The sequence below is a fragment of the Nerophis ophidion genome, linkage group LG06 (genome assembly GCF_033978795.1).
Source record: "Nerophis ophidion isolate RoL-2023_Sa linkage group LG06, RoL_Noph_v1.0, whole genome shotgun sequence".
NCBI lineage: Eukaryota > Metazoa > Chordata > Actinopteri > Syngnathiformes > Syngnathidae > Nerophis > Nerophis ophidion.
In genome coordinates this window covers 7,451,374-7,465,210 of record NC_084616.1, presented here as the reverse complement: position 1 = coordinate 7,465,210, position 13,837 = coordinate 7,451,374, and the positions used below count along the sequence as shown (strand labels likewise).

General features: G+C 43.8%; 1 protein-coding gene across 1 annotated transcript in view; it reads right to left on the bottom strand.

Moving 5' to 3' along the window:
• The window catches only part of LOC133554135 (nucleolar protein 4-like), a 115,617-nt gene that overhangs the window by 8,435 nt on the left and 93,345 nt on the right, over positions 1–13,837 (bottom strand). Inside the window, exon 6 of the mRNA XM_061902549.1 lies at positions 3,360–3,787. Within this exon, the coding sequence (XP_061758533.1) occupies positions 3,360–3,787 (428 nt within the window). The remainder of the gene's footprint in view (positions 1–3,359; positions 3,788–13,837) is intronic.

Here is a 13,837-nt window from a genome sequence, read left to right as displayed (position 1 = left end):
CACTGGTTATCATTTGGAAAGGGGACCAAGTTTTAGTTCGTGACTTGTGGGGACCAGCCTTTCTACAGGTTGTGGAGCATAAAGAAACTGAGGTGAAATGTCCACTGGCCAGTTAGCTCACACACGTCTTTAAATCTGTGGATTGATGAAGTCATGTGCTGATCATTCTTACTGGGGACCCTGGGAAAAGGGAGTTAATATGGTTCATGGGGACCAAATTTCAATCATTTTGCATAATTCACACACATTTGTACGTGACTACTGAGGACCATTTAAAAAAAACAAAGAATCCAGCACTACAGCTGTCCTCTTACAGCAACTTTCACCACTTCATTGTTCCAGCAAATCCTGCATCTTCTGTGACATTACTGAACACTGCTATTTAGCAGTCATGAAGCTGTCTGCTACTCCAACTAGCAGAATGGATCTGACTATCATTTAGAAAGATTTCCCTTTAGGAAACCTGATTTTGTGTCCCCATACCGTCAGAGGTCCCCTAAAGGTGACTGTGTAAAAAGAACCATGTCCCCATTAAGTCGGCATTGCCAGAACACACACACACACACACACACACACACACACACACACACACACACACACACACACACTGGTTATCATTTGGAAAGGGGACCAAGTTTTAGTTTGTGACTTGTGGGGACCAGCCTTTCTACAGGTTGTGGAGCATAAACAAACTGAGGTGAAATGTCCACTGGCCAGTTAGCTCACACACGTCTTTAAATCTGTGGATTGATGAAGTCATGTGCTGATCATTTTTACTGGGGACCCTGGGAAAAGAGACTTAATATGGTTCATGGGGACCAAATTTCAATCATTTGCATAATTCACACACATTTGTACGTGACTACTGAGGACCATTTAAAAAAAACAAAGAATCCACCACTACAGCTGTCCTCTTACAGCAACTTTCACCACTTCATTGTTCAAGCAAATCCTGCATCTTCTGTGACATTACTGAACACTGCTATTTAGCAGTCATGAAGCTGTCTGCTACTCCAACTAGCAGAATGGATCTGACTATCATTTAGAAAGATTTCCCTTTAGGAAACCTGTTTTTGTGTCCCCATACCGTCAGAGGTCCCCTAAAGGTGACTGTGTAAACAGAACCATGTCCCCATTAAGTCGGCATTGCCAGAACACACACACACACACACACACACACACACACACACACACACACACACACACACACACACACACACACACACACACACACACACACACACACACACACACACCTTCAATCAAACTTTCACTTGGGGATTATTGGTTTTTTTTTCAGCATTTCTACAAATGGTGTCTTTGTTTGAGTGACTATTGATCACACTGGAGTACAAGTGCAAGTATTGATCACATCTGTAATGCTGGGAACAACTGGAATGTTGGGAACATCTGGAATGTAAGAGACAGTCTGGAATGCTGGGAACATCTGGAATGTAGGAGACAATCTGGAATGTTGGGAGAATCTGGAAATTAGGAGACAATCTGGAATGTAGGAGACAATCTGGAATGCTGGGAACATCTGGAATGTAGGGACAATCTGGAATGTTGGGAGAATCTGGAAATTAGGAGACAATCTGGAATGTAGGAGACAGTCTGGAATGCTGGAAACATCTGGAATGTAAAAGACAATCTGGAATGTAGGAGACAGTCTGGAATGATGGGAACATCTGGAATGTAAAAGACAATCTGGAATGTAGGAGACAGTCTGGAATGCTGGGAACATCTTGAATGTAGGAGACAATCTGGAATGTAGGAGACAGTCTGGAATGCTGGGAACATTTGGAATGTAGGATATTATCTGGAATGGAGGAGACAATCTGGAATGTTGCGAACATCTGGAATGTAGGAGACAAGCTGGAATGTTTGGAAAATCTGGAATATAGGAGACAATCTAGAATGTAAAAGACAATCTGGAATGTAGGAGATTATCTGGAATGTTGGGAACAGCTGGAATGTAAGAGACAATCTGGAATGTAGGAGACAGTCTGTAATTCTGGGAACATCTGGAATGTAAGAGAACATCTGGAATGTAGGAAAACATCTGAAATGTAGGAGACAATCTAGAATGTTGGGAACAGCTGGAATGTTGGGAACATCTGGAATGTTGGAGACAATCTGGAATGTTGGAGACAATCTGGAATGTAGGAAAACATCTGGAATGTAGGAGACAATCTGGAATGTAGGAGACAATCTGGAATGTTGGGAACAGCTGGAATGTTGGAGACAATCTGGAATGTTGGAGACAATCTGGAATGTAAGAAAACATCTGGAATGTAGGAGACAATCTGGAATGTAGGAGACAATCTGGAATGTTGGGAACAGCTGGAATGTTGGAGACAATCTGGAATGTTGGAGACAATCTGGAATGTAGGAAAACATCTGGAATGTAGGAGACAATCTGGAATGTAGGAGACAATCTGGAATGTTGGAGACAATCTGGAATGTAGGAAAACATCTGGAAGGTTGGGAACATCTGGAATGTAGGAGACAATCTGGAATGTTGGAGACAATCTGGAATGTAGGAGACAATCTGGAATGTTGGGAACAGCTGGAATGTTGGGAACATCTGGAATGTTGGAGACAATCTGGAATGTTGGAAATAATCTGGAATGTAGGAAAACATCTGGAATGTAGGAGACAATCTGGAATGTAGGAAAACATCTGGAATGTAGGAGACAATCTGGAATGTTGGAGACAATCTGGAATGTAGGAAAACATCTGGAATGTTGGAGACAATCTGGAATGTTGGAGACAATCTGGAATGTAGGAAAACATCTGGAATGTAGGAGACAATCTGGAATGTAGGAGACAATCTGGAATGTAGGAGACAATCTGGAATGTTGGAGACAATCTGGAATGTAGGAGACAATCTGGAATGTTGGAGACAATCTGGAATGTAGGAAAACATCTGGAATGTAGGAGACAATCTGGAATGTTGGAGACAATCTGGAATATTGGAGACAATCTGGAATGTAGGAGACAATCTGGAATGTAGGAGACAGTCTGGAATGTTGAGAACATCTGGAAAGTTGCGATAGTTGAGTGTCAGGGACACTGGTGATATTTGTGGGGGAGACACAGAAATATCCTGCGATGAGGTGGCGACTTGTCCAGGGTGTACCCCGCCTTCCGCCCGATTGTAGCTGAGATAGGCGCCAGCCCCCCCCGTGACCCCAAAAAGGGAATAAGCGGTAGTAAATGGATGGATGGATGGACACAGAAATATCGGTGACATGTGTGAGATCTGGAGTTTGCCTGGGGAAGTCAGGATGTGCATCGCCAGTGATGACGTCACCGATGACGTCACCGATGACATCACCGATGACATCACTACTCACCTTGTTGCCGTAGTCCAGTGGCAGCTCGCTGCCTGTGGAGGCGTGCGTGTGCGGCGTGTGGTTGAGCGGACCGGGCAAGGCGGGATGTGGCGCCGGCGGAGGTTTGGCGGCCAGCGGGTACTTCCTGCGAAGCTCCTCCTGCGCGTTGGGATGCAAGGCGCCCAGCAGCGCCGCCGCCGCCGCCGACACGGTGACGGGCAGGTGGGCGGCGATCAGCGCCATCCTCTGAGGGGGCGTGTCACTCAGGTTGACGGGCTGCTGGTCCTCGGAGGGCGAGGACGACGACGTCGGCGTGCTGAAGTCCAGAGGGGCGGGGCCACAGTCGCCGTTGACGACCTCAGCCTCTCTGACTACGGCGGCGTCCGTGGCGGCGGACGAGGGAGGGGTGAGGGCGGGCAGGCCGCCAACGCTCTCGGACGAGGAATCATCTGGAAACACCAAAAAATGTTGCCATCGTCAATAGGAAAGTCATATTAACACCAATCATGATTATTGATCAACAGTTGAATCATGATTATTGATCAACAGTTGAATCATGATTATTGATCAACAGTCGAATCATGATTGTTGATCAACAGTCGAATCATGATTGTTGATCAACAGTCGAATCATGATTGTTGATCAACAGTCGAATCATGATTGTTGATCAACAGTCGAATCATGATTGTTGATCAACAGTCGAATCATGATTGTTGATCAACAGTCGAATCATGATTATTGATCAACAGTTGAATTATGATTATTGATCAACAGTTGAATCATGATTGTTGATCAACAGTTGAATCATGATTATTGATCAACAGTCGAATCATGATTGTTGATCAACAGTCGAATCATGATTATTGATCAACAGTTGAATTATGATTATTGATCAACAGTTGAATCATGATTGTTGATCAACAGTTGAATCATGATTGTTGATCAACAGTTGAATCATGATTATTGATCAACAGTTGAATCATGATTGTTGATCAACAGTTGAATCATGATTATTGATCAACAGTTGAATCATGATTATTGATCAACAGTTGAATCATGATTATTGATCAACAGTTGAATCATGATTATTGATCAACAGTTGAATCATGATTGTTGATCAACAGTTGAATCATGATTATTGATCAACAGTTGAATTATGATTATTGATCAACAGTTGAATCATGATTGTTGATCAACAGTTGAATCATGATTGTTGATCAACAGTTGAATCATGATTATTGATCAACAGTTTATTGATGACTGGATGAAAGGTTTGTGTGGCAGAAATAAAAGAAAGTAAAGATGGAGGCTAAGGGAGGAGTGTATGGAGAAAAGTGTGAGGGGTGATATGGCGAAGGCGATGTCATACGGGAGCAAGAAAGAGGTTGGGGGCGGGGCCATGAGAAGGTAGGATGATGATGAGGAGGAAGATGGATGATGCTATTCTTTAATTTCCCCTTTCTTCATTCTGATATAAACTCTCAACTTGGACGAGATGAATGCAAAAAGTCGACTTAACAAACTGACAAAGGGGCGGGGCCTATTCGTTGACTTCCTGGTTGTCACATGTCAGGCGACCACGCTGGACTCCTCCTGATGAGGATGAGGTGACACCTGCTCACCACAAGGTGGCAGCACCGAGCACACACACTCTCATGTATTGATCCATATCCAATACATCATTGATTACATATTGAGACATTTACATGGCATACTTGGGAGGGACCCTTAGAGGCTAACAGGAAGGGGCGGAGTTAGGTGACAGGTGTGTTGGGGCGATGACATCACTGTGCATCGATAAGGATCTCCTCCTTGAGCATCATTATTACAATTATGGACACAAATACTCACAAAGTTAAGAATAATATATATAGAATCAACTTTTTAACATTATATTGATATTATGATATTACAATTAACATTTATATATTCAAATACAAATAAATATTGTCTTCATTTTAGTTTAATTTATTACATTTCATTCAATGTTAAATATATTTGTATGTACCTTAATTATTTAAAAATGAGTTGATTTAATAATATAAGTTAATTCCATTTAACTGAAATGAATTAAAGTTAGTCAATTAATACAAGTCAAATGTGACTCAAAACATGGCCCGTGCATTTAATACAAAGTTTTACACAGCCGCAGTTTGACTCTGGAACAGACTATTGACATTACCGTATTTCCTTGAATTGCCGCCGGGGCGCTAATTAATTTAAAACCTCTTCTCACTCCGGAACTTACCAAAGGCATGCGGTAAAGGCAAGCATGCGCTAATTAATTTAAAACCTCTTCCCTCTCCGGTACTTACCAACGGCATGCAGTAAATTTAGGCCTGCGCTTATACATTTGAGTGTGATGTAAAAATACCACCATAAAAAGCACATTTAATTAAAAAAAAAAACGTTATTATGGTCTTACCTTTACTTATAAATGAAGTCCATGCGCAGCTCCTTCTGATCAAAAGCATCGATAACTTGTTTATAGAAGTCTTCCTTATCTTTCTTCAGTTTTAAAAGTCTCTGTTTTGATGGAGATCTTCCTTTATTACGTCCTGCTTCCATTGAAAGTCCAGTTTAGAAAACAGTTTTATTTTAGATATGTAATCCTCCGTGTTAAAAGTGTAAGCGAGAGGAAAAAAATAAACGATCGCTGCTCACAGCCGAGTAGTCGCAAGAAGGATCACTAGCGCCCTCTACCACCAGGAGGCGGGAGTCATTTGATGACTCATATTTGACACACGCAGCTACGGTATATTAATAAAACATAGCTGCTTACTGTTCTTTTTAGCATAGACCTTAAATCCTACTGAATAGCTCTTACTCTTCTTCCCTTTATGCGATTTCAAATGATTGAAATCGGCCTCCTCCATTTTGAAAATGATGACAGGTGAAGTGTCACTCGTGACGTGACGAGTTTGACCCGGTGGAAATTCTAGACATGCGCTGATAAAAATAATATTTTGCCGAACGAGTTTGACCGGGCAGTAATTCTAGTCAGGCGCATACCATATACCCGGCGGCAATTCCCGATGGGAAAAATTGCAAGTTTTTTTATTTGACGTGTGTTATTTTGATGATGTTTATTTTTTTTATTCGTCTTTGTCTGTGATACAACTCCTTGTCCAAATCACATGAGAGGAAAACCCCTGCTTGTTAACTGGAACGTCAAGCATCCCACACACACACACACACACACACACACACACACACTACACAATGTGACCTTGTGTGTGTGGTGAATGGGACGTCTGTGTGATGGAGCGCCGGTGGCGTCACATGACCTCGCCCTCTGCGTCATCCACCACGGTCACATGGCCGCCCGGTGGGAGATCAGGCGACCGTGACCTTGTTGGGACCGAGGAGACGCCGCCGTCAACTTGACTGATGGACGACACGCGGGGAAATGCATGAAAAAAATGCAACCGTGAAAAGCAACACAAGCAACTTGCTTTTTTCCTTGATGGCCCTGAACTCATCACCAAGGATGCTGCCTACTTCCTGCAAGGCCTTATAAGGATGGATGCTATAGCGGGATGCAGGGGATGGAGGCGGGTGGGGGTTGTTCTAATTGGTCATTCCTCCATCTTGTTTCATTTGCAGCTTCCCCCCCACCTATACCTACCTCCCCCCCCCCCCCTCGGAGGGGCGAGAGTTAACAGATGCTAATTCCTTCACTACTCCCCCCTCGCCTTCTCCCGCATCCCTGGAGACCAAGAGGAGGAGGAGGAGGACGAGCGGCGGAGAAAATAGCAGCCCCCCTGCCCCCCCCCATTATGAAGGATTACAATGGATTATCCCGCTAAAACGCAGCAGGGAGGCGCTCCCTGGCTCCACGCCACACCCTGCCTGGCATCGCCATGGCGACCACACACAGGCTCATAAAGGAGGGGGTATGGTCAATAGGGCAGAGGTGGAGGATGGTACATGATGCTGCTGTCTCTCTCTCACACACACACACACACACACACACACACACACACACACACACACACACACACACACACGACATATAGCACGCGCCTCACATAACACGGTCATGTTTACGTCGACGCCCCCTCTGGCCAGCTGACTCTCGTCGACATGAACAGGAAGCCGCCGTTTAATGTTGCGTAACTAGACGGCGTCGTATACGTGGTTAGCGATATTTCCCCCCCACCTGAGATGGGGAGGTTGTGAGTTCAAAGCCCGGCCGAGTCATACCAAAGACTATAAAAATGGGAGCCATTACCTCTCTGCTTGGCACTCAGCATCAAGGCTTGGAATTGGGGGTTAAATCACCCCAAAATTATTCCTGGGCGTGGCTACCGCTGCTGCTCACTGCTCCCCTCACCTCCCGTGAGTCGTCATGAGTATAAAAAGGATTTATTTTAATCCTCTAATACGTTCGATGCCACTACTATATCTCCAACTAGTGGACATTGTGAGTAAATCGGGGTAAAGGCTTCTTAATTACTCTTTGAATGAAAATGTGCGCAGCATTTACTTATATGACTCAGTACAAACAACCTTCCATAGTCATGGTGCAAAAAAAAAAGAAAAATGCCAACCAACACAAAATGTCAACACACATGGTCACACATTACACAACTTTGTGAGCGTTATACAAAACATTCAAATTAACAATAACAATGTGAGATGGGTAGGTTGTGAGTTCAAACCCCGGCCGAGTCATACCAAAGAGTATAAAAATGGGAGCCATTACCTCCCTGCTTGGCACTCAGCATCAAGGCTTGGAATTGGGGGTTAAATCACCCAAAAATTATTCCTGGGCGTGGCTACCGCTATTTAATCCTATTTTAATCGCTATTTAATTTATTTAATCCTCTAATACGTTTGATGCCACTACTATATCTCCAACTAGTGGACGATGTGAGTAATTCGGGGCAAAGGTTTCTTAATTACCCTTTGAATGAAAATGTGCGCAGCATTTACTTATATGACTCAGTACAAACAACCTTCCATAGTCATGGTGCAAAAAAAAAAAAAAATGCCAACGAACACAAAATGTCAACACACATGGTCACACATTACACAACTTTGTGGGCGTTATACAAAACATTCATGCACCAAAAAAATTAACAATAACAATGTGAGATGGGTAGGTTGTGAGTTCAAACCCCGGCCGAGTCATACCAAAGAGTATAAAAATGGGAGCCATTACCTCCCTGCTTGGCACTCAGCATCAAGGCTTGGAATTGGGGGTTAAATCGGCCAAAAATTATTCCTGGGCGTGGCTACTGCTGCTGCTCACTGCTCCCCTCACCTCCCAGGGGGTGATAGAAGGTGATGGGTCAAATGCAGAGGACAAATTTCACCACACCTAGTGTGTGTGTGACTATCATTGCTACTTTAACTTTAAGTTGTTGGCACGGTTGCTCTACCAATTGAGCCACGCTGCCTCTAAAGCAGGCGTGTCCAAGCTACGGCTCGTGAGTCGTCATGAGTATAAAAAGTATTTATTTAATCTTCTAATATGTTTGATGCCACTACTATATCGCCAACTAGTGGACATTGTGAGTAAATCGGGGCAAAGGCTTCTTAATTACCCTTTGAATGAAAATGTGCGCAGCATTTACTTATATGACTCAGTACAAACAACCTTCCATAGTCATGGTTCAAAAAAATATATATAGAAAAAATTCCAACCAACACAAAATGTCAACACACATGGTCACACATTACACAACTTTGTGGGCGTTATAAAAAACATTCATGCACCAAAAAAATGAACAATAACAATGTAAGATGGGTAGGTTGTGAGTTCAAACCACGGCCGAGTCATACCAAAGACTATAAAAATGGGAGCCATTACCTCCCTGCTTGGCACTCAGCATCAAGGCTTGGAATTGGGGGTTAAATCACCCAAAAATTATTCCTGGGCGTGGCTACTGCTGCTGCTCACTGCTCCCCTCACCTCCCGTGAGTCGTCATGAGTATAAAAAGGATTTATTTTAATCCTCTAATACGTTTGATGCCACTACTATATCTCCAACTAGTGGACATTTTGAGTATATTGGGGCAAAGGCTTCTTAATTACCCTTTGAATGAAAATGTGCGCAGCATTTACTTATATGACTCAGTACAAACAACCTTCCATAGTCATGGCGCAAAAAAAAAAAAAAAAATGCCAACCAAGACAAAATGTCAACACACATGGTCACACATTACACAACTATGTGGGTGTTATTAAAAAAAAAACAATCATGCAACATAAAAATTAATAATAATGTGAGATGGTTAGGTTGTGAGTTCAAACCCCCGCCAAGTCATACCAAAGAGTATAAAAATGGGAACCATTACCTCCCTGCTTGGCACTCAGCATGAAGGCTTGGAATTGGGGGTTAAATCGCCAAAAAATTATTCCTGGGCGTGGCTACCGCTACTGCTCACTGCTCCCCTCACCTCCCAAGGGGTGATAGAAGGTGATGGGTCAAATGAGGAGGACAAATTTCACCACACCTAGTGTGTGTGTGACTATCATTGCTAGTTTAACTTTAAGTTGTTGGCACGGTTGCTCTACCAATTGAGCCACGCCGCCTCTAAAGCAGGCGTGTCCAAGCTACGGCCCGTGAGTCGTCATGAGTATAAAAAGTATTTATTTAATCTTCTAATACGTTTGATGCCACTACTATATCTCCAACTAGTGGACATTGTGAGTATATCGGGGCAAAGGCTTCCTAATTACCCTTTGAATGAAAATGTGCGCAGCATTTACTTATATGACTCAGTACAAACAACCTTCCATAGTCATGGTGTAAAAAAACAAACCAAAAAATGCAACCAACACAAAATGTCAACACACATGGTCACACATTACACAACTTTGTGGGCGTTATACAAAACATTCATGCACCAAAAAAATTAACAATAACAATGTGAGATGGGTAGGTTGTGAGTTCAAACCCCGGCCGAGTCATACCAAAGAGTATAAAAATGGGAGCCATTACCTCCCTGCTTGGCACTCAGCATCAAGGCTTGGAATTGGGGGTTTATTCGCCAAAAATGATTGCCGGGCGCGGCCATCGCTGCTGCTCACTGCTCCCCTCACCTCCCAGGTTGGGTCAAATGCAGAGGACACATTTCACCACACTTAGCGTGTGTGTGTGTGACAAAAATCGCTACTTCCACTTTAACTTCGACTTAAACAGGCCCAATTTTAATTAGCCTCTGAATGAAAATGTGCGCAGCATTTACCTATATGACTCGGTACAAACAACCTTCCATAGTCATGGTGCAAAAAAAAACATTCATGCACCCCAAAAAATAAATAAATAAAAAATGATTCCCATTCAAATTTATTACAAAGCATGAACATTTTTTAGCTGCTTGATATTTCTGAATGAGTACTAATATTTAAGGAGGTGCTCACGGAAGTAAACAACTACTCTTATTAAATATGTAAACATCACTTTACCATATTAGCGACATTAGCTACATGCCAACATTGCACGTCCATTCTAACGGCGTTAGCTACGTTAGCCTAGCTGGGATTCATGCGCTACGTCTCAATGTTTACGTCTCATAAAACGCTTTTTTCCAAACATTCATGGTCTTTGACATCAAGTAGTCATGTGGGGTTGTGCTTGTGCTGGCATTTTATTGCACTTTATTGCTCAGCTGCGCGCACGTGTGTGTGTGTGTGTGTGTGTGTGTGTGTGTGTGTGTGTGTGTTGGTGAATAATTAAACAACACCTCCCTCACACACACGCTGCTAACTAGGCTAACAGCATGTTGTGTTTACATTAGTCAAGTCAAGCTGTGATGGAGAACAACCTGTTGACATTATTACTGTCTTAGTGTGTGTGTGTGTGTGTGTGTGTGTGTGTGTGTGTGTGTGTGTGTGTGTGTGTGTCTCCAATGAGGTCATGTGACACATCATTTATTCATCCACATTCCAGAGTCAGACCTCTGCGAACACTTCCGGCGTTACACTTTGGACGACGGCCTCGTCTGATTTGCATAATTGGCCGTGACACATGTGCATGCAAATTTTATGCAGCAGGGGTCTTGGAGGTTTTCCAGGCCAAGGAGCCCCAAAGTGAGGCGAGGAGAAAGGAGGAGTCTCTACTTATATATCCTGTGTGAAAAATCACCTGCTTCCGGCTTGTTGTTGCGCAATACTAAGACATTCAGATGTGGCGATGCTAACAGCTAGCTGTCATGAATGCTACGATAAATGTACTATTAGCATTATGTTCGCGGCCATGCAGCTGACATTTCCTAACAGTGGGTTGGTTCCGTGTTCAAGGGACAAAAATCCACTTTTTTTAGCTATTAGTACATGTTTTTAGGGACCCAATGTCCCTTTGGGACCGAGGAACCTATTGTATTTCTAAGGTTTTATTATTATTATACCCCCGCCTATTTGAGCTGTAGTTTGACCCCCTTAACATGCTTCAAAACTCACCAAATTTAACACACACATCAGGACTGGCGAAAATTGCGATCTAATCAAAAAAAAAAAAACTCAAAATTGCGCTCTAGCGCCCCCTAGGAAAAAACACAGGCAAAACTGCTTGTAACTTCCGTTAGAAATGTCATAGAGACATGAAACAAAAACCTCTATGTAGGTCTGACTTAGACCTAGATTTCATACACTGACCTCCTTCAGCTAAAATCAACAGGAAGTTGGCAAAAACCCCTTCAAAACAAAAGTTTCCTAAAAAAATTCATTTTTGCCTATTTGAGCTGTAATTTGACCCCCTTAAAATGCTTCAAAACTCACCAAACTGGACACACACACATCAGGACTGGCGAAAAATGCAATCTAATAAAAAACCAAACCCCAAAACTCAAAATTGCGCTCTAGCGCCCCCTAGGAATAAAACACAGACAAAACTGCTCCTAGGAAGAAAACACAGACAAAACTGCTTGTAACTTCCAGGACAAATGTCCTAGAGACATGAAACAAAAACCTCTATGTAGGTCTCACTTAGACCTACATTTCATTCATTGACATCCTTCAGCAAAAATCAAAAGGAAGCTGGCAATTACCCCTTCAAAACAAAAGTTTTGTAAAAACCCGTCACCTTTTTTCAAACATTATCTCCTCTGAGCGCGTTTGTTGTGTCGGCTTCAAACTCGCACAGGAAAGAGATTGAACCCTTCTGATTAAAAGTTGCGCAAAGAGTTTTTCTAACTGCTCCGGTTTTGATTTTACGAGCCGCCGTCTCCAGATGGCTGCTTAAAAGCAGGAAGCACCGGCGTGACCACAGAATGCAGAGAAGGTAGGTACTATGCGGGTAAAGATATGTTGACTGGGTGAAAGAAGGAGGCACCAGTTTGACTCCAGGATACAGAGAAGGTAGGTAACGTGCAGGTAAAGATATGTTGTATGGGTGATGGCAGGAAGCACCAGCATTTATGGGTGACAGAAAGAAGCACCAGTGTGACCCCAGGATGCAGGGAAGGTTGGTAACGTGCAGGTAAAGATATGTTGAACGGGTAAAGGCAGGAAACACAAGCAAAAGTCGGTCCCGTCCATCGCTGCTTGCAGCTTTAATTTTGTATTTGGGATCTCTTAAGCGTGACGTTCCCCCCATGCCCATATATGGTATCAATTTACCCAAAGGGCTTTGCGCGGGTCTGACGCTGCAGTCGAAAAGCTTCCCCCCCCCCCCTCTATCCTCTTGTTGCGGGGCAGACCGGCTCGTACATGCACATGCGTCCTCCGCCGTTGCCATTTCTAGGACAAAGTGAATGCTATCTGTCAGTAGTCTCGTTATGGATGCGCTAAAAATACAAGATGGCTGACGAGGAGAAGACAGGGGCGAAGTTAAGCACGACGACAAGAACGCCCTGAAGATAGTCCGTAGAACATTTGCACCAAAGAACCACCATGACATGTTCTGTAGACCAAGGTCCCTTAACCAACGGGCCGCGAGCACACAGTAGTCTTAAGTTCTCTAAATCCTGAGCGCAAAAATGATGACTAAAGTTGTGAATCTGCATTTTCATTCAAACTTTAAATTATATTGACAGTGTAGTTAGGCAACATTCATCCATCCATCCATTTTCTACCACTTACTCCCTTTCGGGTCACGGGTGGCGCTGGTGCCTATCTCAGCTACAATCGGGCGGAAGGCGGGGTACACCCTGGACAAGTCGCCACCTCATCGGAGGGCCAACACAGATAGACAGACAACATTCACACACTAGGGACCATTTAGTGTTGCCAATCAACCTATCCCCAGGTGCATGTCTTTGGAGGTGGGAGGGGCCTATCCCCAGGTGCATGTCTTTGGAAGTGGGAGGGGCCTATCCCCAGGTGCATGTCTTTGGAGGTGGGAGGGGCCTATCCCCAGGTGCATGTCTTTGGAGGTGGGAGGGGCCTATCCCCAGGTGCATGTCTTTGGAGGTGGGAGGGGCCTATCCCCAGGTGCATGTCTTTGAAGGTGGGAGGGGCCTATCCCCAGGTGCATATCTTTGGAGGTGGGAGGGGCCTATCTCTAAGTGCATGTCTTTGGAGGTGGGAGGGGCCTATTTCCAAGTGC